This window comes from Anabas testudineus, chromosome 4 (genome assembly GCF_900324465.2).
Source record: "Anabas testudineus chromosome 4, fAnaTes1.2, whole genome shotgun sequence".
NCBI lineage: Eukaryota > Metazoa > Chordata > Actinopteri > Anabantiformes > Anabantidae > Anabas > Anabas testudineus.
In genome coordinates, this window is record NC_046613.1 from 5,471,675 (window position 1) to 5,497,976 (window position 26,302).

The following is a 26,302-nucleotide window of genomic DNA, read 5'->3' on the forward strand; positions in this document are numbered from 1 at the left end:
GAGGCACAGTAAGGACTGGTGATATAAATCTGCTTGTAAGTGGTTGACAGTGGAGAAAGGTGTCACACCATAATTCACCACTATGAAAAAGTTATGCAGGAAAATATGTAGGCAAATGCCTACTTAGTTTAGCACAAGGACAAAGAACAATTAAAGCTGCTACTATCAGTGTTTTTATATTAATAATGGATCAAATAAATATGTGAGCACTCTAGATCTTAGCGATGAATGTGCAGGTAATTATAACATGACTTTGCTTTTGTCCTCTTTACCTGTACAGAGCAGCTTAGCATCTTTAAGCTCACAGTTTTCATTTTATGACCTATGAGTATTTGTTTTGCTTCACACTCTCCTTATCTCAATGCTGCAGACACTGATATTAGCAAAAATGTGTACAATACCACCACCTGCACCAATCACTAGAAAAATAGCCTTAGTGAGTAGCTAGGTACGTGAATGCAGCAGAGCATTTAGGTAACGATACGGATATTTCCTTGAAGAGTTAGTAGAGATCAAAACAAAGGTAACAGCAGACTGGTTATTGGCCTTTTATTTACTGGATATCCAGGAAATGGACTCCAAACGAATGCCAGTGTTGCTCTTTGTCTACTGTGTGGCAATAAACAATTGCTTACTCACAGATTTGGCATGGCAATATGTCAGGGTTGTGTGTACAACTTATAGTGAGCTGCATAAAAGGGGGGCACTTCATGTGATTGAATTTTTTTGTAATTTAATCGCAGCTGTTGACTATGAAACATAGATCTACTTTCTCTGTTCTTGTTTTCTGTCACTTGCTACTACCCAATGATAACAGCAATTATCAAACCATGTGGATGTCTGACCAGAATACAGTATATTTGTAAAATCTTTGTAGCCCTACCTGTTAGTCAAATAGACGCAGAGGAGCAACGTTTGGCCATGTGGCCTGCTGTGGTTTCTTTCTGCAAAAACATTACCCAGGCAAGATCTGGCAGGAAAACAATCACCTCAATCCTGGTAACTCTAAGGAGAAGAATTTAGTATAAAGTCTATTTCTTGCCTCTTTCTCAGATGACTGTAGAGTGATTGTTTTGAATAGAGGTGTTTTGCTTTTCATCGCCATGCATCCACTGTGCCATCACAGAGCCAGCCCAGGAGGGCACTTTCCCTCTAGCCCACTGCATAGACACACTATTGTTGATGAGCTCACACGCTGCATACCAGATTCCATCCACAGCCTATCTCTGAATGCCGCACCTCCTGGTAATCTTGGCAAACCCTTGATCTATGTAAACAGGGGCCTGCTATGCTATCACAGCAGAATCAATAGTCTCACAAAGGAGTGTATTACATTGTTTACATTTAATGGTGTGAAAACAGATGATCACGTAACACTGGCTGTTTTACTCATTCAAACAGAATTATTGATTAGTCTGACTAAGGTAACTTAGTTTCTTAACCATTTCAATTTACCTATTTGAGAGAGAGAGGAATTTGGATGCACTCTTTGTACTTAATAGACAAATCTACTTCAAAACAGTTTATTTTCATGTGCACTTATCTGTCTTCTCATTTTCTATAGAGAGCATTCTGAATTGTTTTGACTTTTATTGAAAAATACCTTGTTCTTAAGGTACAGGAACTTATTTGGCATTTTGCACTTCGCTTCTCAACTCTTTACTGCATATTCATTATTGCCGTCACACCTTTTTGATGACATCTGGAATCAGTGTTTTTCTAAGTGTTGTTTTTGTTCACAGCCACCATGGGTGTTAGCTGGTATTTTAGCCTACAGAAACATTAACCACACTTAGAGATGAAGATATCTGTAAGATGGCCTATATGCAATACAATGCAATACAACTAGCTTACAAAAATGCTGTATTACAAGTAGAACAACTACAAGTCCACTTTAAATTCTTTGTTCAGAACTACTGCACAAACAACACAATATATTTTAATGTGCACTATTGATTGAATTTGATGCTGTTTCTAACACAGATGTACAAGTATAGTCCAGATGTATTTTAGAAACTTTGAAATTGTGAAAATGTGATCTATGAAAATTACTGTATGGCAACCACATTGCAGGTCTTTGCTAGCTAGTGACAGTGTAGTTTCTGGGTTTATGAGCGGATAAGTGGATGTTTGTGATTTTATTGAGAACAACCAAAAAAACAAAATATGTGAACCCTTGGAAATACTAACTGGTTCTGAAGCCATTCTGTTGTGTGTTTTTGTTCATTGTCCTGTAGCATCACTCAACTTCTACAGATTTCAGCTGATGTACAGACATTCTCACATTATCCTGAAGATTTTTTTAATACACTTGGGAATTCATCTTCCCCTCAATCACTGCAAGCTGGCCAGGCACTGATGCGGCAAAGCAGGCCCAAAACATGATGTTTCCTCCACCATACTTTACAGTTGGTGGAGTTGTTTTCATAGCCGGTTCCAATGATGCCTTCAAATCTTTAGTCACTCGGGATTGTTTCTTCACCTCATTGATGAGTGTTCTCTGGGTCATTTTGACCTACCGCCCACTTCTTGAATTGTATGTAAGAACAGAACTTGAGTGAATGTACTTACGTGAACCGAATACCAACAACTGACAAAGTACTTACTAACGCTGCACAGCACTAATTCAACTGACCAGATAAGAGTTTACAAGCTAACATATTTAGCATAGTAGCATAATTATTGGCCTGCATTCTGAAGCATCTCTGCTGAGACCCTCCCTTTACTCCCTTTTCACTTCCTCTAGTCCGCCTCTACTTGTTACTGTCTTTGTGTACAGTTACTGTGCACAAGGCGGATTATTGGCTAATAAACACAGTCAGCACCAGTAAGAACCACATAATAATGCAATAACTGTCTTGACATGTCAGCATATAGCATCATTATTTCGTGACTGATGATCGTATGACACTGAGTCTGAGAACGGGAGTGGACTTCATCATCCCATGTTGGATTCAGCTGAATTTACTCTTTTTGAAAACATCCCGATCAAAGACAGACTTTGGTGTAAATGTTTAAAAACCGGTTGCATTTGTCTCCATTGTATTTATCAGTTAGCTTCAGTTCCACTAACTTTCCATTCTGGGTATTTGTTCATATGAGTTTGTTTCATCAGCCATCCTGAAAATCTTTGTGTCTACATATTCTATATTAGTAGAATTAAACTTTACAGTAACATTTGATCCCCTAATTTTATCTGAGAGAAAAACATATATTTTATTAAGATATAGGCTAGCAACCGCAGCTAGCTGCCAGCATTATACTTCGAGGAAGTATAATGCTGAGTGCTAATAAAAGAATTAAAAATGTTTTTTAGTAAGACATGCCTGAGCTAAACATAGCTTGCTAAAACTAGTTAAACAGAGCTAGCCTGAATGTGAGTCCTGTGCTGTTCCTCAATTTAGTTTGTTCACCACAGTTTGTTCCCGTCTTACAAACATTTTCAGTTCTGCTTCTTCTTAGCCATTTCACATAGCATGTCTTTGAAAACAAAAGAGCTAATTGCCAAACCAATTTACAGCAAAGAAATAAAAAATACATGTAGCTCGCACTAAACTTTACAGTGTGACTGTAACACTTGTGTTTAACACGGTCTCTTTTTAGACTAAACTTTGTGATGACACCGTTAGCATGCGTTAGCTTGATTTGCCTCCACATGTTGTTGGCATGGCGCCGTCCCTGGCAGCTGTTGGCCCCTCGTCGCTCCGTCCGTGTGGTAACGTTAGCTCGTTAAAGACAGAAACAACACCCCCTGGTTTGAGTCTTACGCAAAACGCAGCGGAAGGCTGTGATTTGCCGGAGTCAGCCCTCCCTCTTCGGGGGGTAACTTATTACTGGAGTTCGCAGGCGGAGCGGGTTTCCCTCAGAGATAAATTGTGACTGGTACAACTGGTGGAGTCGGGTACGAAGCTGTCCTTTCTGGCTTCCTGTGGGGTGACAGGCAACAGGCTAAGCTACAACCGCCCGTCCCGGACCGTTAATTCACACAAGAAAGAAAGGGAGGACGCTGCCTGGGAGTTAACATGTCGGGGAATAAAGAGAGTGACGGCGGCTGGAAGAACTTTCTGTGGAATTCAGACAAGAAGGAGTTTCTGGGACGAACAGGAGGCAGTTGGTGTAAGTAACGTTGCTCCATTTCCTTTATTACGCCGAGCGAACAAGCTAACTATTGTGTACAGACGACGGGGAAAGTGTCAAATGAACACCGGCGAGTGGAAAATGTGCTCGGCGGCCGTCTCTTCTGTGTTTTCTCTGCCCTCGTTTCCTGGCTGTACAGACAGCACCTGTTCGAGCTCACTGCGTTTGACATGCTGCGTCGTGACTTGGCTTTTCGTTGGAGGCGGTGTGGACGACTTGCACCGTTAAATCACTATAAAGGTGTTTGTGAGACGCGCTGAGCCCGCTGGACATGCTACAGGTAGAATGGTGTCACTAAGATATGACATGTTAAAAAGAAAACGAGAACAAAATCAATGAAGTACAGGTACAAAATGAATAATTCGTTGCCCGTACACGTTTGCGTTGACTGGTCACTGTTAGCCCATGTGATTGTTTTGACAAGGCTGACTTCACGGTTAATACATTGTAATAGGAAATGATTATCCAGGGCCATTCATTAATAAACGCCCTTTTAGAAAAGGTCGTCTGGAAGGACAGTCTGTGTGATGGACCAGGACCTTTTAATGAACCAAATGGTGAAAGTTGGGCTAGGTTGTTGTGGTCCACCTCCTCCCGAGGACAGCAGACACAGAGGACATTTTATTCCTCCTAATAATAAGCTGAACAGCTAATCTCTGGCTCCTGTTTAACAGGCCCAAATATGCGTCCCCCCCCCCTTTACTCAAACCCAAGATTAATGGACCCGCCTCTGATCGTTTTACAACAGTTTTTAATACTTTTAACAAGGCCTCATAGGACCAGTAGTGTTTGCAGATTAGATAGGATAACTACACATATGATGCAACATCCCGTCAACATGAGGCGTTTTACACACTAGAAATGTGTTGTTTCACAGCCGTGCTTGGCGAGACGGCGCTTGGTTAACATGGTGCTGGGGAACAGATCACGATGTCTTAAGGGCCGCCCCTCTCCATCGCAAAGTCTTTTTTTCCTGAAAGAAAGGAGACATTGGTCGGCTTGTCTTTGCCAATTTAAATCGCTCATTCCTCAGACCTTAACGAAAGCTCAAATAAACAGTTTACTTTAGAGAAAGGCTGATTGTCCGACGAGAAATCACAGTAATGTGATGTCGCAGTCATAGCTGCGCTGTGGTAACGTGAGTCACTGGCGAGTTCCCAGCGAAGTTACAGGAGCTGCTGAAGGTGGAGATTGTTAAGCCCCAGCGTTAGGAGTTGTAGTAGTCTTGTAGTTATAGTGTTAGTACGCACTAGCGGCATTACATGGTGTAGTGTTGGTGTTTGTCGTGAGGGCAGGGATGTCGCACTAAGTAAAAGTGCAACAGGTATGTCTGTGTCTGGGAGTTGCACGAACCGTGTCGGCTCGTCGTCAGCTCCGTTCATACATATTCACTAATGCTGCTAGAAGCGACAGAGCGATCGCTATTTTCTGTTTCTTTTCAGTAGGTAAATATAGGAAATGACGAGTGTCAGCGTGACAGGGCGCTCACTTGTTCCCCTCCGGTGCTGCTGTGTGCTCATTTCAACATGTCACACGCACGGAATCTGCCAGGAAATAACGCTGGGAAGACGCTGAGCAGACATCACGAAAAGCGCCTGTAAAAGTGGAGACATCGGCCGTGCGGTGAGAATGTGGTGACGGTCCCTGCACAGCACGCTGCAGCAGTGTGTGGGGGAGGTGCTCTCCATTCAAACTATCTCTCACCGACAGCAGGCCAGCTCCTGTGCTCGGTACAGCTGCGTGCTGCACTGTTGATATCTGGCCAGCGTCGACACAAAATGGTGTTGTGTACCCATGTCACCCACGTGTACCCACACAATGCTGATCAGTCTGACATATGTATTTGGGTTGATTACCTATAAATACATATAAGAGTAGGGCTTATAAGCCTGCTCTGCTTGAAATCAGCTATGAATCAGAGGAAGGAAGGGAAAACTTTCAACAGTTTGTCTGTATTTTACCTGTGAGAACCTGTCATTTGTTTTGGAAATACAGCTCACCCACACAACAGGTGCTAATTGTATCCCTTTAGTGGCCTACATAAAGTAAAAACTAAAGTAATCATTTAAGTAAGCAAAAGCAATCACTGCACTTAATTGAAATGTGGCTTCAGTGTTGAGTTTATAGTTTTGCTCTTAACAGGTGCATCATGCAGCAATCTTGCATTGGTTGCATATATGCTTATTAGAAAATACCTCACAACGCCTCTACGTTGGCACCAGGCTCTGTTACAACTTCTAGCCATATTATGAACCTAAGTCAAGGTTTGAATCAGTGGCCGTTAAACATAAAGTAATAACAAGTTATTGGTATGTGAACCTTTAATTCAGCAAAGAATAAAGTCAGGTTTTCACTTGCCAAACAGTAACATTCCTCATTGTCTTAAACCTCTAAACCACTGATGGTATGTAACTACATTTGACCTCCAGAAAACAAGAGAAGTCACACTATTTAGCATTTACCCCAATTATTCAAAGGTGGGAGGGCTGCACTTCCAGTACATGATGAGTCAGTAGTGATTTTCTGTCAGAGTCCCTGTCACCTCTAACGTAGACACTTCCCCCACTGTCACCTCTTATACCAGGAAGTACTTGAAAACACAGGCCCTACTGAACAAAGTAGCCTCAGTTTCTTCTTGCTCTGGACTGCCAATAAAAGTGCAATTAGCATTTTCTACTTTGTGTTTCAGACAAACTAACTGTTATGCATTGTAATAAAGCAGCCCACAGATACATTTACCTACCACTAAATATATTTTAGATTTTAAAACCTGCATTTGTTCTTTTTTCTTGAAGGAATATGACCATGCTTTTTCTATCACTCACATAAAGTAACAGCTATATTCTGGCATCATACTGTCTGATTGTGGCCTTCTGAACTTTGACTGAGCATCACTCTTAATGTGTATTATGTACTGTGTCTCCAGCACTTGTGATCACGAGTTACATCCATTCATGCTCATATGCTGAGGTATGCACTTTGCATATGAGATAGTATGGCACATAATATACAACCTTCAAACCTCCTACAGAAGTAGTGCTAAATCTCTAAAGACATGTGTGCTATATTTTTTCATAAAATCTTATTCTGCTGCCAGTTGCGTACATTTCCAAACAAGCCACTGTCAAACCAGTTTGGTAGGTTGGTCACAGCTTACAGCCCACAGTATTATCTGTTGCCACAGACTTCAGAGGTCAGGAGATTGAGTTGGCTCAGTGGGCCTTCTCTCTCCATGCCTGTTTCATGCTGATACTGCGAACTTTTGCACTTTAAGGTTAGTGAGTAGTTTGATAAATTAAATAAAAGGTTTTTAAAAATACCCATCACAGTTTTCCTTTGTGTCCCTAATGTATTCTGAATTTCTTGTTTTGTCTTAACCAACAGTTGGAAACTTAAACATATACATTTTTTTATGAAACGAGAAAATTAGCTAATCTCACAAACTGAAATTAGTACATGTTTAGGATATATGTTTAATCCATTAACATTGTTGTGGATAAACAATATATTTATTGTTGCAGCTGTAATCATTTTAAGATTATTAATGCCGTTTATGCTCCCTTCCCCAGGTAAAATCACCTTGTTCTATGTGATATTCTATGGATGCTTGGCTGGAATCTTCATTGGGACCATTCAGGCAATGCTGCTCACATTAAGTGATTACAAACCCACCTATCAGGACAGAGTTGCACCCCCAGGTAAATATAATCCAAACCTTTTTACTTTTTTTGCCTTTTAAGTGATCTGCTGCATTTTTCATCAGCTCAGGTTCCCGTCACAGTAATCAGAAATCTGTTTGTGATATTGTTGGTGTTTGCTGTAGTCAAAATGACTGCTGGGTGTGCCTTTAAGCAGCTACTCTATCAGAAGTCTTTCTGACCTTAGATAGGTTCAGCCATTTTGTCCTTCAATCCTCTCAGCCAGTCAATGCACCCCCCTCAAGCAGCAGGGGGAACATTTGAGGCTTAAACTCATTGTGATTAAAACAATTCTTGTGTGCTATGATTTGTTACAGCAACTGACATGTTCACATGTATGTGTGGCTACACACACAGACTATAGTCCATACTTTGTATATATATAAAAAAAAAAAAAAGTTTAGTTTTTAACACAGCTAAGAATCCACTAAGCTTATTTTACTGGAAAAACTCTAATCTGTAATCTTGTGAGAACAACAACATCAAACACTGCTGCAGTCACTCAAAAAGCTTTTCAAAATTTCCTGCAAGCTTGGAGACGGTGCCGATTTTAAGTGCCCAGCCTTGTCTTGTTGTGCCAATACATGTTTGCACAGCACATGCTAGAGACTTGCGCAGTATTTTTAGCAGGCATTGTAAATGACTGGCTTCATGCACACGGGTTAGTTGGCCTGTTGTTTTGTCTTTCAGACGTCCACTGACCATCAAAGAGTAGCCAACAAAGTAGTGAGTGCTGAAGTGACTTTCCAGTAGTGGCATGATAAAGGAAGCCGAGTAGTTAGATGTTTTTTTTTTTCCACAGTAGAGGCCCGCCTCTCACTCTGAGGCTAAAAGTTTCCATTGTGAGAGAGACACACGTGAGAGTGGATGGGTGGGGGCAGGGGACTGGTGAACTTTCACAAGCCTTCACTGAAATTCAAATGTTAGTTCTCTGTCTCTGTTGGACATATTAGAGCAGTCTTGCTTCGAACTTCAACAACAAATAAACACATCCAACCAGGAGGCAGGCAGAGGGTTCATAAATGTCATGTTTCCTTTCACTCCTCTTACCCATCTCATTCTCTTCATGCCACGCCTCACTGGGGCCTTGTGCACAAGGTCTGTGGAAAATTCCTGCTATAAAGAGCCATCTGAGGAAATCCCCAAGACCCTACACTGTGTGCTGTCCTAAGATAATAGACCAGAGAGTCTCTGTGGGCCCTACAAAGAAGAGCATACATGACATACAGCATAGCTTCCGTCAGGAAATTTCATGTTGTTGCATTAAGTTCTTTTCTAATCAATACATTTTGTATTTTCTTATCAAAAATCTTTGTGTTTTTTTTTTCTAGGTCTATCACACACCCCACGCTCAGACAAATCCGAAATAGCTTTCAATAAATCTGATGAGACTACATATATGAAGTACATCGAGAGCATGAAGACTTTCCTTGAACAGTACAATGATGATCCTCAGAAGGATGAGCTGAAATTTGAGAACTGTGGAGGCAAGTATAAGCCAATCATACAGGGATTGTCATACTCTCTGGCTGATTCCTGATGGGTATGTAACAATTGTCAATCAAGATTTGTCACTCACATTTATCCATTTAGTTCTAATAATGATAAATAATCAAATGAAACAATAACATTTGTTTCTATATTCTGCTGATTTCATCTCAGTATGTTTAACTTGGGCTTATCAAAGTGACTTTGTTCTTTTTTTTTTGTTTGTTGTATTCATTTACATTTACAGGTCTAATGTTTTTCTTTGTACCAATTGCAGATTCTCCTCAGACGTACAAGGACCGCAATTCTCTGGAAAGTGATGTAGGACAGAGGAAAGCTTGTCGCTTCCTCAGGTCTTGGCTTGATGCCTGCTCAGGGGAGAGTGATCCCAATTTTGGCTTCAAAGAGGGAAAGCCCTGTCTTATTGTTAAGCTCAACAGGATTGTCAATTTCAGACCAAAGGTAATTGACCATAAGCTTCAGACCAAAGGTTTATAGCATACGTGCAACAGTAAAATTAATTTTCACACTGATAAAGATAAAGAGAAAGACTTCACCTAATAGGTTGTTAGCTACTAACATAAAAGTCGAACTGGTTTTTGTTGCTTATTTATATGATAAAATTGAAAGCTATGTGAACTAAATTAGGTAAGATGAATCAACTGTATCTCATTAACAATAAATCACACATGCAGGTAAAAATCCATAAAGTGCATAAAGTCCTAATAATATTATATTTGTTCAACTTAATGCAGCAAAGATAGTGTACACAGAACTACTGCAAAGGGGATTATCGTTTGTTCTTATTATTATTTGTTGTGCCTTTGTTAGATGCCTTTGTTAGATTCCTATGAAAACCTCAAAATAAATGATAACAGATGTATGTATGCACAATATTTATTGTAATGTATTGTAAACTACACAGTTATAGTATCATTCAGTGCAATGTGGTTCACTTTTTAAAGAGGAATTCCAATGATTTTGCACATTTTACAATGTGTTGACATGTGTTGGTGAGTGTTACTGCACATGTGAATAACTTTAGTGCTCCAGAGGGAGCTGTGTGAAGTCTGATTAACCACCTCAAGTGATGTCACTTGAGTGAGTATCACATGCACAAGCGGCTATCAGTTAAAATAGCAAGAAAAAGTATATGAACCTTTTGGAATTTCGAGTTTTCTGTATTAATTTGTTAAAAAATGTGATCTGATGTTCATCTAAGTCAAGAGTATTAACAAATACAGTATGTGCCTAAAGTAATAAAACACAAAAAGTCTGATCATTTCTATATTGAAAACACCCATAAAAACCTCATAATTCTAGTGGAAAAGTGTCTCCATTTGTAGATTGTTTGTCCAACTGTAGACTGGTGAATTTTTAAAGTCTTTGACATCACATCGTAACCCTTTCCAGCTTTATGTAAATAATCAATTCTTGATTTGGTAGATCCTCTAAAAGCTCCTTCTAGCGAGGTTTGGCTCACATAAGTGTATTCTTGTGCGGAGCAAACTCCAAAAGTTTCTGTGGGTTTTGTCAGCCGAAGTAGTTCTAGTGCACACCTACAGGGTGTAACTGTGACTAATTTTCTTAACGTATGCTAACACATGACTCCAATTAGCTTTCTTGATGAAATTTCAAAAGGTTCACATACTTTTTCTTGCCACTGTATCTACCAATCCACCAGTGTCCTGACACACTGCTGTTGCAAACTTTCTGAGGGCTAAACGTAGCTGTCCAGTTCTAAAAGTTCACATTGACAACATGCTGAAATACACTGGCATAAGTAAACTCAAATCAAACTAAGCAAGCGGGTTACACTATTTAAAACCACTGTCCTTGTTCTGCTGACAGCTTGGGTGAAATCTAGCATAACCACCTGCTCAGCCCACTTACTAATCTCTATCTGATCTTTTAGGCGCCTGACAATGAGTCACTCCCAGAGGGTCTGCAAGGCAAAGCAACGCCCAACCTGATCCCCATTCACTGCAAGAACAAGGTATGTTTGAAATGACAGCATCTGGCCAAACTTTCAGAATTAATGTTGTGAAAAGCTTAAATTTGGATTCATATTCAACCACTGTGTTTGCAGAGAGAGGAGGACAAAGACAAGATTGGAGAGATCAAGTATTTTGGCTTAGGCAAAGGCTTTCCTCTGCAGTACTACCCCTACTACGGCAAACGACTACATCCCCAGTACCTGCAGCCTCTCGTGGCCATTCAGTTCACCAACCTCACTCTTAATGAGGAGCTCCGCATCGAGTGCAAAGTATATGGAGGAAACATCGACTACAGCGAGAAAGACCGCTACCAAGGACGTTTTGATGTAAAGTTCACAATCAAATCGTGACCTCAGCCATGACGAGCACTCTCATTTTCAACACATAAAATGTAGAGTAAAAGAGTTCAGATAAACACCACTAGTCTTTGAACATTCATGATATACAGGACCTACACTTAATCCATGTGCTTTACACTAGTGTTTCTGTGTTTGTTGAGGGTTAGAATGTACAAGAGTAGCAATAGCAAATATTTATTCTACTGAAAATGAAAATATTCCTTGAGCCATGGGGATGTGTTCATCTATTACTGTAAAAACGCGATTCCACTACTGATGTGTAGCGAGCTGTGTTTTCCCCAAGTATTTCATCCTAATGTGGTTTCTATATATTTTTGGAGTGTCCAGTGCTGTAGTCGAGTCCTGTTGTAATCTCTTTTGTCTAATGTCAGATTTAGTGGTCCAAGGTGTGCAGGTGTCTTAGTTTATGTGAGCGTGTGGAGTGTGTGTCAATGTGCTCTGACTAACTGAAATACTAGCATGGTACTCTGAACCTTTAAAGCCCATGTATGAGTAAATGACTGTGCTCCACAGAATCTATTTTTGTCTGTTTCTTTATCCAAGTTTTTCACGTTAACTGTGGAAGGATACATTTGTACACATTATCCTTGTTGTTCACCTCAGCTGTAGGATTTAATTAGGTAACATTTCTGTTTGATATTCTTACATCCGTTCATTCTTAATTCATAGTGTAGAGCTTTGTGGGTCCAGCCTAGAAGACTGTCACCTCCATGGAAACAGAGGCAACTCAGTGCTTTGAAATCTGTTTTGCTGGAGTCGTCACACAAGATGTGATGCAACTTACTATTGAATGTTTTAGCCATTTTCATGATGGAAGAATTTTATATTTATGCAGTTGTACATTTTTTTCAAAGTGTAATGTATGAATCCAATACCAAAGTCGCTGGTCAAAAAGTTAGTGAATATCAGAGGCAATGCAGTATCCCGTGTAATAAGATGTTTAATTGGTGTGAAAATACTTAATTCAATGTTGAAGTTCAAAACACTTGTCAAGAGGCTGCTCTTGTCACTTTATTTAATCCACATAAGGCTGAAACAATAAACAGAAAATTTGAAAACTGTCTTTGAATTTGGAGTTAAATATGTTTTCTTCATTTTATGTTTTTCCTTTTGTTTTGCATTCATCCGTCCAAAATCTTGAAGAAATACTGCACCTGGAAAGAACATTGAAATGCATTACAGCAAGCACTGAAGTGTCAGTCTGCCCTCTCTCTCTGATATCACATAATACTAAATAAAGTTACAAACTAAAAAGAATAAGTAGGTAAATTCTCTGCACGAGCCCTTTCTTGGCCACTATGTGCCAGTCTTGGGAAAATGGCAGCTCAGTCACAGGCTAATGTTTAACAAGGAGGCATTTGTCCAGACCACAGATCAGGAGCTTTCCTGAACAATGGCGCTCAATGGGTCAGACCCACTCCCTGCAAAACAATGGTTTTGTTTCAAATTCCTCTGCAACTCTTGTTCTCCTCCAAACCAGTGTGATCTAGGGTTGCCACAGCCCACAGAGAGGAGTCATGAGACTCGGCTTCACACAGTCGAGGGGGGTTTGTTCTTGGCTAAAATGCAAGGTAGTTATTTATGCATGGACTGAAAGACAACGAGAAAACCTATTTGTAGGATCAGAGGGTGTTCTCTACACTACATGCAGAGTACAATGTGTGTGTGTGTGTGTGTGTGTGTGTGCTTGTCAGTGAAGTACCACCCACCTCCAAGACACCGTCTTCAGCGAGGTCTGTACAGTGGACAGCGTTTTTCACTTTGTCTTTGCCGTAAAGAGCACGCAGTGTGGTGGGACGAAGATGCCGTGCAATTTCCTATTGAATGAAAATAACGGAACAAGATGTAATTAAAGACAAAAGACAACAGTCCAAACGTCAAGTTTAAAACGGAACACGCTGTACTATTGCATGTTTCTGACAGAGTGATTATTCAGCAAATCAACGTGATTGTGCAGAGGAAATGACAAAACACTTGACACTCAACACACTGAATGCTGGGAGAGGAGTTACCGCTACTTCATAATTTCAGATTTGTTAGTACAGCGTCACATGTTGAATTATTCCCTTGAGTTCATTTTAAGATTTGCTGGAGTTGAAGTTGGTAAAAGTAAACTACTTACTTACTATTTAGTTATAAGGAGATCATTTATGTTTACAGTTTAAAACAACTCTTAAGTTCTCCTTTCTGTTGCTCTTAAATGGTGAGAACTTTTTCACCAGGGAGCAGCTTTATCTTGAGCATTTGTCTGTTTCCTTTCATCATCAAATATTCTCAAGGTCAAAGTCGAGCTATCTTGCCCTTTGCTACTCTGCCTCTGCTTCCAGGAAATGCAACCCTCCCACAGGGTCCACTGTCAGGGAGGGAGGGACATTGTGTGAATAATTCATTCACCAAGATGGCTATTAACTCTGGGGGAATGCAAACTTTATGTAACAGTTATTTTGTAATATTTAATATGATGGGAAAAACAAACTGTGATATTTCACAGTTTAAAAAAACAAAAGCTTAACACAGGTGTGTTGAATGTTCAATGAAAACCATCTATTTGTCAAAAAGAATATAAATAATACAACAAGATTGACTTAACGCTACCAAACGTTTATCTTGTGAAACTGAATGTGTCTGACTGTGGGGGAACATTTCCTGTCACAAGTCCTTTATTCTTTGGTGGTTTATGTGAGCACACACAAAAGGCAGGAACAAGTTTCAAGGTCATGCAGATCAACCAGAGCCTTCTCCTCAAAGCCATTCTTTGTCTTAAACAAAAACCTTTGTGGAAAACAAGTACCCTGGTTAGAATGACTGGAGTGCACAATACTAAACTGCCTATGATAAAAAAAAATGTTGCAAGGGTTAAGGATGAAGGGAACTGTAGATCATCTGGAAACTATGGCTCAGCTGTTTTAGTTCTTTTCCGAGATGTGTTGCATTTTGTAGAAACACATTTGCTTAGGATTTTAAATTAGACTTTAGGGACTTGTTTGAATGTTTCTATCTTTTGCACTTTTCCAGCTCAAAAGAAAAAAAACAGCTGTGGAGTTGTGAAGGAACAAACATAATGATAAAAGTGTGCGCCCTTACTTTGTCTCTCAGGAAAAGAAAAACAGCATCCTGCATTAAAATACATGCAAAACAGGAGCTGACCAGCAGCCTGTTGTTTATGCCACTCCATGAGACTAAAGCCAAAGACGGCAAAGTGGAAATTAGGGGGAGATCTACCTAGAGATAAAAGAATTTGTTGCAAAGCACTGCTCTCTGTAATTGCATTAGTTACCCATGAGTGACCTGCGGTCAGTGTTTAATTTGATTTTAATGAGCCCCATAGCATGCTAGAATGACATTTGCGTAATCACTACTGGCTTTTCGCACACAATAATGGCTGGAGCAGAGTGACCCAGTAGTTACATGACCGTCCAGAAATCGAAAAGTGTCACATCTGAGTATCGAGCCCTGCTGACGCGAGGGACAATGGACTCATACATACAGTCTGCCACTCAGCTACAACTATGGTCTACACTACTGTGATGAGTGTGTATTGAGAAAAAACTACTGAATAGTTTTTTGTTTTGTTTTAAATAAAATAAGAAAACTGTATCTGTACACACCAGCAGAAGTGAACAACTGCTAGAGACATTTAAAAACTACTACATCAAGAACAGTAGAATTGCTACAACAGTAGTAACCAACTTGAAACTTACAGAAAAGTTATTTTAACACTTGCACAATAAAAGAAAGGCGCAGTCTCCACCTTGGTGAGTCTGTGACATATTGTGTCAAACTAGATTAACTTGAAATTTGGAATTCTTGTCTGTTAAAAGGTTTTTTTTTTTTTCAAAAAGCCTATTTAAAATATAAATTTCTAGTAACACACATTTCTTGTCATCACATACACATCTTTTACATGTGATGACATTTCATTTTGATAATTTATAATGAAAATGAAAATAAACATGTATTGAGTTTATAACATAATGAACTAACCAGGTAAACAAAAAAATAAATAAATAAAACAAACCAAAAAAAGTAAATTCTAACAAAATGACCTACTATCAGGGAGGACAGCAATAAGAGACTGGGAAAGGACAGGCTAACATAGGCCCATTGTGTCTGTCCACTCTCACATAAGGAAACATCACAAGACAGAACACGATCTCATGACTAAGTGGGTGCAACGCCTCCAGTGAATCCGTTAGGATATCGTTGGGTGCAATATGTGATGCCTGGTTAAAGCAGTCATATAACACATGTAAGATACATTTGGATGTTTCTGCTATTTTCTACAATTAAATTGATCTCCTATCAACACTAAACAAGTGTTGGAGGTCAAGTAACGCATTATAAGTATTCAGCAGTACACTGCTGCTTTTAGATCAGCAATCAAGAATTAATCAATAACCATTTTCTTGTCTCAAACAACTGGCCCTTAACTATTAATAGACATTCTGACCTTTCCATTCAGTTTTGCCTTACAGCGTTACAGCTGATAATGACATCTGCCAAGTCTTTACACACTGCCTTTGAAAAGAGAATGTACTGTACTTTGGTACGTGTCAGAACAATGTTACACACAAACACACATGCCCTGTTAGTGATCTCATCACCTATCCCCCGTACGCACCAAAACACCACAAGTCTCAGATCTCAGGGGTGCTGTGACTTTCCACTTATCTTGTGTATCAAATAACCAAAGAGCAGGAGTGCTGAATGTTTAGGTTATATGTCAGATAATAGGGAGGTGAGTCTCAGGTCATGGAGTGATGAAACTGCTCAACCTCCCAGTTAGTAAGCAAAGTCTGAAGCAATCAATCAGGCTGCAAATAGAGGAAGAAGCCTGAAAACTAAGAATCCCAGCTACAGGAGTAAAGTATGAATTATATGAAACAGGTGGGAACCTGACAGGAAATACTGTATTGTATCTGTAATTCCCTAGAAGTTATTTACAGTTAGCATTTTTCTTACACCAAAATTGTTGGCACCTTTTCCCACCATTCAACCAGCTCATATGTATGCAGTTTTATTTGAAGGCTAGTATGATTCCACAAATGTCCTTTACAGTAAGTGTTGCTGTAAGAAACCAAACCAGGGTCGCATCTGGAAAGAGTACCTGATAAAGTGACACAGAGTGATTAACAGTGAGCAGTGGTAAGAGTCATGTGAACTGGAAATCATTAGCTTATTAAACTGTAACATTTTGACTTGGCCTGGAGGACTGATGGTTAAGCACAGAGTGTATAGTAAGTAAGGAAGTGTGAAAAACATTCAGCTGATGAACTTGTGGGAGATGTGTTCACATGTGTACAGTGCCTAATTCCTATTGTCACTAAACAGTGATTGGCAGGACGTCATTAGGTTTCACATCACGTACTAACACAGCCCTGATGCACTGGTTCCACAGGACCCAGGAACATACATACAAACACATGCACATGTTCACACATGCACAGTCAACGGTTTATTACAGAGTCCATGTCTTTTATCTAATCGCGAGACCACAAAATCTTTACAACATACAGCAAACAAGGGCTAAAAAAACACTTTCTCCAGGTCCTGACAAGTTGATTTGGGATTCTTGAAAACCAACAGAGTGTTTCTTTGCAGTGTTTCAATGAAAGCTTGACACCAAGTAGTTTGAAAACAACACAGGCAAAATAAATCTTAGACAATTTTGCAAGGCTACAAGACAGAGGGAGTGCCACATAATAGGCTGCACTGGCTCCACTCCAATTCAACATGCAAAAATGTGATTTGTGAAAGCACTGCTGTCGCTTTCATGCAGAATAAATAAGCAAGTAGATGTGTCTTAATGGCCTTTCATAAAACTGCCTGATGGATGGATAATCATTTCAACATCATATACACTAAATATTGTTTTAAACCACATTTAACCTATTGTTTGACATTTTAATTGTTAGAAAGGCTTATAGTGTACACATAACAAGAAAGTAGAAGATAAATATCATTAAATATCATTTCACTCACTGGATCAGCTGGCCCACAGAATTCCCTAAATGATTTGGGTGTGTCTGTGCCATGGATCTCCAGCACCATGCAGGGTCCAGAACACAGCTCGGTCACCATACTCTGTAGGAAAAGAGAAGGACTTGAGTGAAACTATAATAACATATGTACTTTATTTATTTCTTTTTTAACTTTATTTTATGTATTTTTTATGCAACAGCTTTGATTAGTGAGAAGATCTGTGATATCTTTTGTCACTCTTCTAGATCCTGACACTAGATTAGGCAATGTTTTCATTATTCTATAATCAAAAGAGACAGGGAGTAGACACTACTATGATGCAGTTACTTCCAAAACTGTAGCATTTTTACTCACAGGATACTCTGTAACAACTCCTTTGTAGACTTCATAGAATTCTTCTGCATTCGCCCTGTCCACATTGAACTGTGAATAAAACACGTCAGTCATGACAAACAAGCACCTGAATGAAGTTAAACAAAAGATTGCAAACAAAAGCAAAACAAACCTAACCCAAACGCAATGACTGTAACTTTTTTTTTTTTTTATCAAATAAGTGTACTAAAATAAAAATACTACACTTGTGTATGCTCATTGAGTTATACCAGCTCCGTTATCACAAAACATTTGTAATTTTACTTGCATACTAGGAACATCGAGTATATAGAACTACATCATCAGAACAAATGCATCAATTAATAACATGCACGTGGTCACAGAGATCATTGATTTATTTTGCCCAGAATGTGCACCAGATCTCATGTGGCAAAACGAATGGACTGTGAGAGGTCAATTAGGAGGTCAGGTTAGATCGGAGAAAGTCAATACAGTATGCATACTGGGTACACGAGTACTACTAAGATACAGCATATAAGCAAACTAACTTACCTGTAAAACTGATTCACATGAACACAATGATAGGACATCACACACAGACAATGTATAACTGTACCACATCAAAGCACATGGACGGGAGAAAAATACTGTGTGTTAAACTTTTACCATCTGAAGGGCTGAGATTTCAAATCCAGCTGAAGATATGGAGTTCACGATCTTTCCAGTCAGACCTGTGGACACATCAAAGCTGTTCTTATCTGTTAGCATTTATGATATGTTTACATAAGTTGAAAAGTATGGCATTTAGAGCTACAATAAACTCATAAGTGTGATGCTAAACAAATAATCTTGGGAACAGCAGTCACTGTTAATTTAAACAAAACTATTGAAATCACACAGGGCAATATAACTATTCTCATTAAATGGTTTTAATGTGCTATGTTGTTGGAGGGAAGCCATTGTAATAATAATATTCACACACAGAAGTAATTAAACAGTGGCAACAAAAAGTATGTGAATCTTTTGGAATTTTGTGATGTTCTGCATTAATTTGTCATAAAATGTGATCTGATCAGGTTTTAACAAATATAATGTGCCTAAAGTAACAACCCATACGAAATTCAGATATTTCATGTACTTATTGAGAACAATCATAAAAACTTTACAGTGCGAGCGGAAAATGTGAACCCAAATAACGTTTCGAGTTTACTCTGCACAAGAAGAATATGCTTACGTGAGCCATGCCTCGCCAAGAGGAGCTTTCACAGGATCTACGTTCAATAGATGTTGACTTACATGAAGCTGGAAAGGATTACAAAATTATTTCAAAGTCTACAGTTCTACAAATGGAGACACTTGGAACTGTGGCTCCTCTACTAAGAAGTAGGTGGCCAGTCAAAATGACACCAAGAGCACAACAAACACTCATCAATGAGGTAAAGAAACAATGATTTGGGCCTGCTTTGCTGCATCAGTGCCTGTCCAGTTTAAAATGATTGGGGGGAAGATGAATTGTGTATCAAAACCTTTTTCAGGATAATGTGAGAACGTCTGTACGTCAGCTGAAACTCTGTAGAAATTGGGTGATGGAACAGGACAATGACCCAAAACAGAATGGCTTTAGAAAAAAAATCCACCTTTTGGAGTGGCCAAGTCAGAGCCTAGACCTCAACTCAATAGAGATGCTATGGAACGACTTGAAGAGAGCCACACACATGAGAATATGACAGTTCTGCAGGACAAATGGGCTAAAATTCCTCCTGTGTGCAGGTCTGATCCACAGTTACAGGAATAACCAGACAGAGGTTATTGCTGCCAGTAGCAGTAATTAATTCCAAAGGTTCACATACTTTTTCCACTAGCACTATGAGATTTTTCTGGCTCTTGTCACTCTGGCCGTACATTATTGTGAAAATGGTACAGCAACAGTGACAATGGTGCAACAGTGACTGTGAAGGTCAGATGTCTGCAGACAAACATAAGTGAAAAAGCTCAGCAGTCTCGTAATCTCACTCCTCACTTTCTGATTGTGAATGCTGCTGTGTGTAATAATAACCTTCAGTTTGGACCAGTCGCTGCACCAGAGCCAATACATTTCTGTCTTATTTGGATAAATGTTCAGTCACAGTCCACTCATGTGTATTAGGTGAGTAACCACCTCCTGAGTCGTCTGTGCCCTCCCCTGGCAGCAGCCAGCAGCTTGCCTAGGATAAACACATACTCAACAGCTCCCAAAAGCAGCTGGTGCTGTTGCTAGGAGATCCTATTCTGGGTACCAGGCAACAGAAGCCTCTCCATTCCAGTCATGTCTGACTGCATTTTCAGTTCAAACTTCCTTTGTCGCTGTCGTGATTGGCTGCCTCGGGTATGTGTAGCTGTAGTGTACATCAGCCTGCTAAGTGATCCTCGAGGGGAATAAGCTTTTTGATTTGATTTGTCTTCGATCTGACTGGTAATCATAGTTTGGGCTCAGCTGGCCAAACACCCCAGACTGGGTTGCTATTTTTAGATAAGTACACAGGTGTCACCTTACATAGTGACATAGGGGCGTTTTACAAACACTACTCTAGACAAAGCTCTCAATATCTCTATCATAATCTCCCACAAAGCCAGAAATATTACCAATCACCTTAGTTTTTGTTTAAAAAAAGTTGTTAGAGCTGTAGACTTTCTACAATGCAGCCTGGCAGATGCTCGGCCAATCAGCAAATTATGGGGAACTGTGGTGGTGATTCTTGCTGCATCTCTAAACTCATGCGACCTGTTAATAACTTTACAAAACAAGTTAGGCAGTAAGTTTTACAAATCACTTTACTGTATTTATCAGTTGTGCTGGGTGGTTCTTGGCGACTTTAACTGCATTTTAAGATCAAATTCACCTTCACTTTAGAACTTGAAAATCAGAAGGCTATTGGCAGTCCATATAAGAGGCCACTAAGGAAGTGATCATGTCTTGGTGAGCAAATAAAACATCAGTCAAGCTGTAGACAGCACAGTCTACCTGACATAATGCAAGGCAAATACTAACTGGCAACCAACTGTCAGATGACAATAAGCATAGACAAATATGTAGGTTATGTATGTCACCATTAAAGACAAAACTAAAAGAGCAATAAGAGCGAGCCAGTGTCATAAGTCCTAATTACAACATTATCATTGTCAATATCCACATAGATCAATTAAAACATGCATACAAATGTATATACATTTTATATTGCAGCTGATTGTAAATCTAAGCAAAGCATGCCCAAACACATTGTATATAGGCTTTTTAACATAACCTCTCGTATGGACTTGTCAGAGCAGGAAAGGCACAGGTGCAACTAAAATAATGACACTATTGATGGCTCCATTCCATTTAGGTGTGGCACAACGTCCTGCCAGCAAGCAGCATGCACTTTACCAGGATCTTGGCATAGCTAGATATGATGCAGACACACTGGTTGCTAAAAAAATGTAATCTTAAAAACTGGACATCAAGTGCTCACAAACACATGAATACTATTATCATTCTGTTTAGTTCTTTTTAGTACGACACCTCCTTTCAGATGTTCCTTTTGAAAAAAACATTTCAAGCTGGAATGAGCATCTCCTAATCATGGAGACAATGGACAATGTTCAGCTAAAAGCTTCATGAAGTAACATAGAAGTATAGAAGTGTCTTTGAAAAGTAGTAAGAGAAAGAGAAATTACATATATAAATATAGCAAATTAGCTTTGGGCCCCTAGGATAAGAACTAGATATTAGATCAGAAACATAGATTAAGTTTTATGGAAGCCTGTTCATTCTAATGAATTGCATTTGGTATTACATGTCGTGAACCACCAGTCCAGTCAACAACTTGCTGCGTGCATTCTTTAGCTCTGTCCAGAGAATTTCACATTTCACAGGTCACAGCTCTAGAGGCATTTTCCTTGAACGGGGATCAGAGCAGGGATTTGGAAAAATCCATGTAGTGCCTTTGTGTGACACAAACACTTCAACAGCCAGGTGGAAGAGCTCATAAAAATGTGTTTACTATAATGCATAATAAAAATACTGTTGTTATCTGTAACTACAGATAATCTAAGTATCTTTGTGTCCCTTACCTTCTGATATGGCATGAGGTTTGATGATGCAGCATGTGCAGTCTGTAAAGATAGCTGTATTAGACGGCCCGTGACCAATTTTGGATGGGAAAAAAAATTCAAGTTCCTAAGAAAACAGAAGTGGAAGAACATATAGGTAACAATTTCTAGGAATGTGGATGTGGGTTACAAGGGCACTTACAAACATGATTAACGTCCTTACTCTCGCTGCTGCAGCAAGTGAGTCAGAGCCATGCCCGACATTTTTGATGCCATCTGTTCCAAACTGGGCACGGACACTCTGCGGTGCCTCCCTCCGCGCCACAGCAGAGTCTGCAGGTCCCAGGAGCCTCCTCCAGATAGATATGGCCTCATCACCCATCAGCTCCATGGCAACGACAGGGCCAGATGACACAAACTGCACCAGGTTACTGCAAAATGTAGCATTGGATTAAAGACAATACCTAGCAGTAGAAGTCAACCAGCATTTAATGTGTTCAAATGTGACTGAAGTGTAATAAGGATTACTGATCACTGATATTGGCCAGAAACCATCTATTGCTGTTCATATCTGCTTAAAACAATTTACATAAGCAACTCACTTGAAGAAAGGCTTTGTCTGATGTTCCATATAAAAATCTGCTGCTTGGCTCCTGTAATGTAAGAAAACCATAAACCACAGAGTTAATGAGTGACCAAATTATTCACCATATTTAATATCAACTCTGGATACTAAACTGCTGAGAAAGACATGTACAGAGGTAAGAGTGTCACTTTTTAAGTGTTTGGAATACAATTGTTCTGAGGTGACAGTACTAAAATAAAATTAAAAAACATTCTAACATTCTAAAACATTTTATGTTTGTTTTACAAAAAAAGTTTTTAAATGTTTATAAGAAGTGGAATTTCCATGGAACAACAACAATTTGTAGAACCTACATTTGAACAACTAATTGATGAATTATATAATCCAGATTCTTAAACAAACTCAGGATGTCTAAACTGTCCAACTAAAGTCATGGCTGTTTTACTATTATATGCTAAAACTGACAGGAAAGTACAGTGAAAATCCTTTTTATTGTTCTTCATTTGTAATGACTATCTGCAAAATATGTTTACTAGTCAGAATTACTCATTGTTGTATTTGCTTGTCTTTTGGCATGCCATATGTTCTTAATGTGAGTGACAAAGCAACACCATCCATCTGTTTATGTGAGGACACTGGCACCAGGCTGCCTGTGTCTGATACATTACCAGCAGACCATACCTTGTTTTATTATTAGACACCCAGTAGAGAGGCTTTGACCTTACCATGTAAGCTTTGTCATTTTAGCTTTGGTCACAATCAGGTTGGAGGAATATATCAATTCAAGGACATCTCCGATTTTCGTAACTACATCTGGTTTTACCACAGCCAAGGTTCTAAAAAAACAGAGACAGGAAAAAAGTATATAAAGGTACATACAGTCTTGTGTACTGCCTGATTGAGCCTGATTAGGCTAATTGTTTTGATAATTTAAACATAAATTTAGGCTTTTTGTAGAAAAATAAACAGATACAAGAAATAAATATATGTTGTTTAATGTCACATTTGAAAAAAGTCTTGTTACCCAACCCCATTGCTAACAGGAACAAAATGTGATAAGTATACAACATGTTAAGCATTCCTATGACAGAATGTATGTACTGTACATAATGTAACAGTTTAACAAAACATGTTGTGTGGACTAATGAGAGAAGAGAGAATACAGTATACTGTCTAAGAGAGCAAAATTGCAGGGTTGTAAAAGAAGACGCTGTAAAGTTGGGATCCATGTAACCAGTGTGAAGCTAACCAATCATACCTTTCTTTTTTGCTTCCAAGTTTGTTTGCTGTGTACTGATCCCCATATTCAATCAGGTTTAGCTGCCGCGAGAACACATTCACTCGATTCCCAATGAACAGGTCCTCTTGATGGAGGTCTTCATATTTGGTCCTTCTTAAAAATATACGTTGGTTCTTTACATCAAACTGAAAACAAAAACTATTATTGGTAGTTTGCATGATTAAGCAGTTCATGATTTCAACAAGATATCACAAGGAGTATATAACCGTAATCGAACTGTAATCGAAGCACTGCGAAGAAAGGCCAAAAATAATAACAATAATAACAAAAAAAAAACATTTGACCAGAATTTATTTCTCAAAACCTTGATAAACTCTAATGTAATTGCCTATTTAGAAACTATATTTTTAAATTCATTGATTATTGAGGGGACATTTAGGACACCACTGATGGTGTTGTAGCTGCTAACTCAGGAGTTAGGTGTCTTGCCCAAGGACACTGTGACATGAACATAGGGAGGTAGGGATCAAACTATTGTGGTTAGCCGATGACTGGCTTTATTAGCAGCCCCCCCAGCTAATTTGAACTATATTAACTGTGGTAGTAAATGTTTACCATTTCCACTGAGCCATCTTTAGGGTAGTAGAATAGTTGGTAGCGCCGCAGGAGAGCTGCAGTTGGGTCATACCACTCAGCAAGAAAGGCATAGCGATCCTCCTGAAAAGGTCAAGGAACAGGTCAAATCAAATTAATGAAGAGACAGAATAACTTACATTAGGGTTCATAAAAATCAAACATATTTCATATAGTCACCTGTAATATACAAAATGTGTACTTTTATATCTGCAGATCTCTGTCAAAAGCCATATCTGTGGTATTGCATGTTAAAGCTATTTATTGCAACGTAGAAAAACTTTAAATATGCTTTAGAATTTCAGATTTATCAATGTATCTTTCATCTTTCTTGTTGGTTATTGTAAAAAAATTGTGTAGACTTATTAAATCTGGCTTAAGATGTGGAGGCATAAAACAGTGTTTCAGATTTAAGTCTCTGCAAACTGATTTTAAGCATCCATCACCAGTGTCACCCTATGACCCTTAAGTTAATGTGTCAGTTTGTCTCAAACTTAGATTCGCAGAACTTGCATCTCATTACGGTCATATCATAGTAAGTGGGGCCTGTATTTGCCTTTCAGCACTTTCTGTGCAAACAGTTTTACTTTCATCCCACAGTCCAAAGTCAGGTAAGTCAGGTGAATAGAGGGGCTTTGTGTGTTTGTGTCTGTGAAGGGCACGTCCAAGGTGCTTTCTTGTCTTCTGTCCATTGTAGGGTCATGTACCCCATGACCCTGAGTAAGCAAGGAATGACCCTAAAATGTTACGTGTAAAGGGAAGTCTAAGTTTATCACTACATATTAGTGGATTAAGCTAAATAATATCATGAACTCCATTATCCAAACATTAGCATGTGCTCTTTCGCCATATAGACATGTTTTTACTTATATTTTCCAGTTTAGTTGATCGTTACCCCACTGACCAGCCAAACCGGTCAAGCAGCAAAATATTTTTGAGGCAGTTTGTTAACGTTTATGAGAACTAACTAATCGATGCTACTTCACTTGGCTAGCTAGTATTTCTGTACGTTTATATTTACAAAAAATTTTAATTTACGGTCTTTCTAATGTTGTAGGGTTGTGTTGCTTTATTTGGCTACTCAAAAACATGCTAATATTAGTAAGTGTGATTATAAGTGTAATATAAAGTTAACAAGCTAGCTAGTGTGCTATCCTATAGTTGCTATGCTAACTTTAGCAAACAATCGTCCAATTCCGTGGTAACGAAGTTTCTCTTGGTATCCTACGGTGTGTCCACACTATTACAAATAAACAAGAACATATTAACTTACCATTTTATGAACTAGATAACAAAACGTATATCTCCAACTACTGTTTCTCTAGCTAGCTAACGTTAGCTCTCCAGGACATGCTTCGTTTCTATAGTAACTGTAGCGACAAGCCACGATGCATTCAGGGAACTCTGTAACGTTAACGTTTATTCGTGATGTTTTACTGCACAGGGTTTGTTGGTGATGGAAGGCAATACTAAAAGTAATATTACTATACTACATAAAATATAATGCACATAGATATTTGTTACAGATACATTTACGTAATATTTTGCCTTTAATGTCTTCTCCCTGACCAGCTTAGCTCGGTTTGTACCTCACTTTTGCAACAAATTGTCTGTTAAATGACCAAATGTAAATTTAACTGAATATTAATAGGGTAAAAAAAACCTAAACTGAATGATCGCCCTGTTTAAAGGTGATTTTCAATAAAGAAAGGTACAAGAACCGATTCATTCCTGATCTAGATTATATTGCTGGATCACACACAGTTAGACTCCAGCCTCGG

General features: G+C 39.0%; 2 protein-coding genes across 2 annotated transcripts; one reads left to right on the forward strand and one right to left on the reverse strand.

The window, feature by feature from the left end:
* Window positions 1-4,022: 4,022 nt before the first annotated feature.
* On the forward strand, window positions 4,023-12,740 carry atp1b1a (ATPase Na+/K+ transporting subunit beta 1a). The gene is made up of 6 exons (XM_026345607.1): window positions 4,023-4,116; window positions 7,707-7,835; window positions 9,167-9,322; window positions 9,601-9,785; window positions 11,239-11,319; window positions 11,413-12,740. The coding sequence occupies exons 1-6, from the start codon at window positions 4,023-4,025 to the stop codon at window positions 11,668-11,670; spliced, it is 903 nt and encodes a 300-aa protein (XP_026201392.1). The 3' UTR covers window positions 11,671-12,740.
* Window positions 12,004-25,895, reverse strand: nme7 (NME/NM23 family member 7). Its single transcript, XM_026345605.1, has 12 exons — window positions 25,795-25,895; window positions 24,504-24,605; window positions 23,907-24,073; window positions 23,374-23,484; window positions 22,665-22,715; window positions 22,286-22,493; window positions 22,084-22,189; window positions 18,661-18,725; window positions 18,016-18,084; window positions 17,662-17,763; window positions 13,389-13,496; window positions 12,004-12,833 (listed from the first exon to the last, which is right to left on the reverse strand). Exons 1-12 carry the CDS (start codon window positions 25,795-25,797, stop codon window positions 12,801-12,803), a joined length of 1,125 nt encoding a protein of 374 aa, XP_026201390.1. The 5' UTR covers window positions 25,798-25,895; the 3' UTR covers window positions 12,004-12,800.
* Between the last annotated feature and the right edge of the window lie 407 nt (window positions 25,896-26,302).

Coding starts and splice junctions, on each gene's coding strand:
- atp1b1a (XM_026345607.1), top strand. CDS start 4,023: ATGTCGGGGAATAAAGAGAGTGACGGCGGCTGGAAGAACTTTCTGTGG. Junction 7,836..9,166: donor GGACAGAGTTGCACCCCCAG/GTAAATATAATC, acceptor TTTTTTTTCTAG/GTCTATCACACACCCCACGC. Junction 11,320..11,412: donor CCATTCACTGCAAGAACAAG/GTATGTTTGAAA, acceptor CTGTGTTTGCAG/AGAGAGGAGGACAAAGACAA.
- nme7 (XM_026345605.1), bottom strand. Junction 22,494..22,664: donor CAGACAAAGCCTTTCTTCAA/GTGAGTTGCTTA, acceptor TACATTTTGCAG/TAACCTGGTGCAGTTTGTGT. Junction 12,834..13,388: donor CTGAAGACGGTGTCTTGGAG/GTGGGTGGTACT, acceptor TGTTCTTTCCAG/GTGCAGTATTTCTTCAAGAT.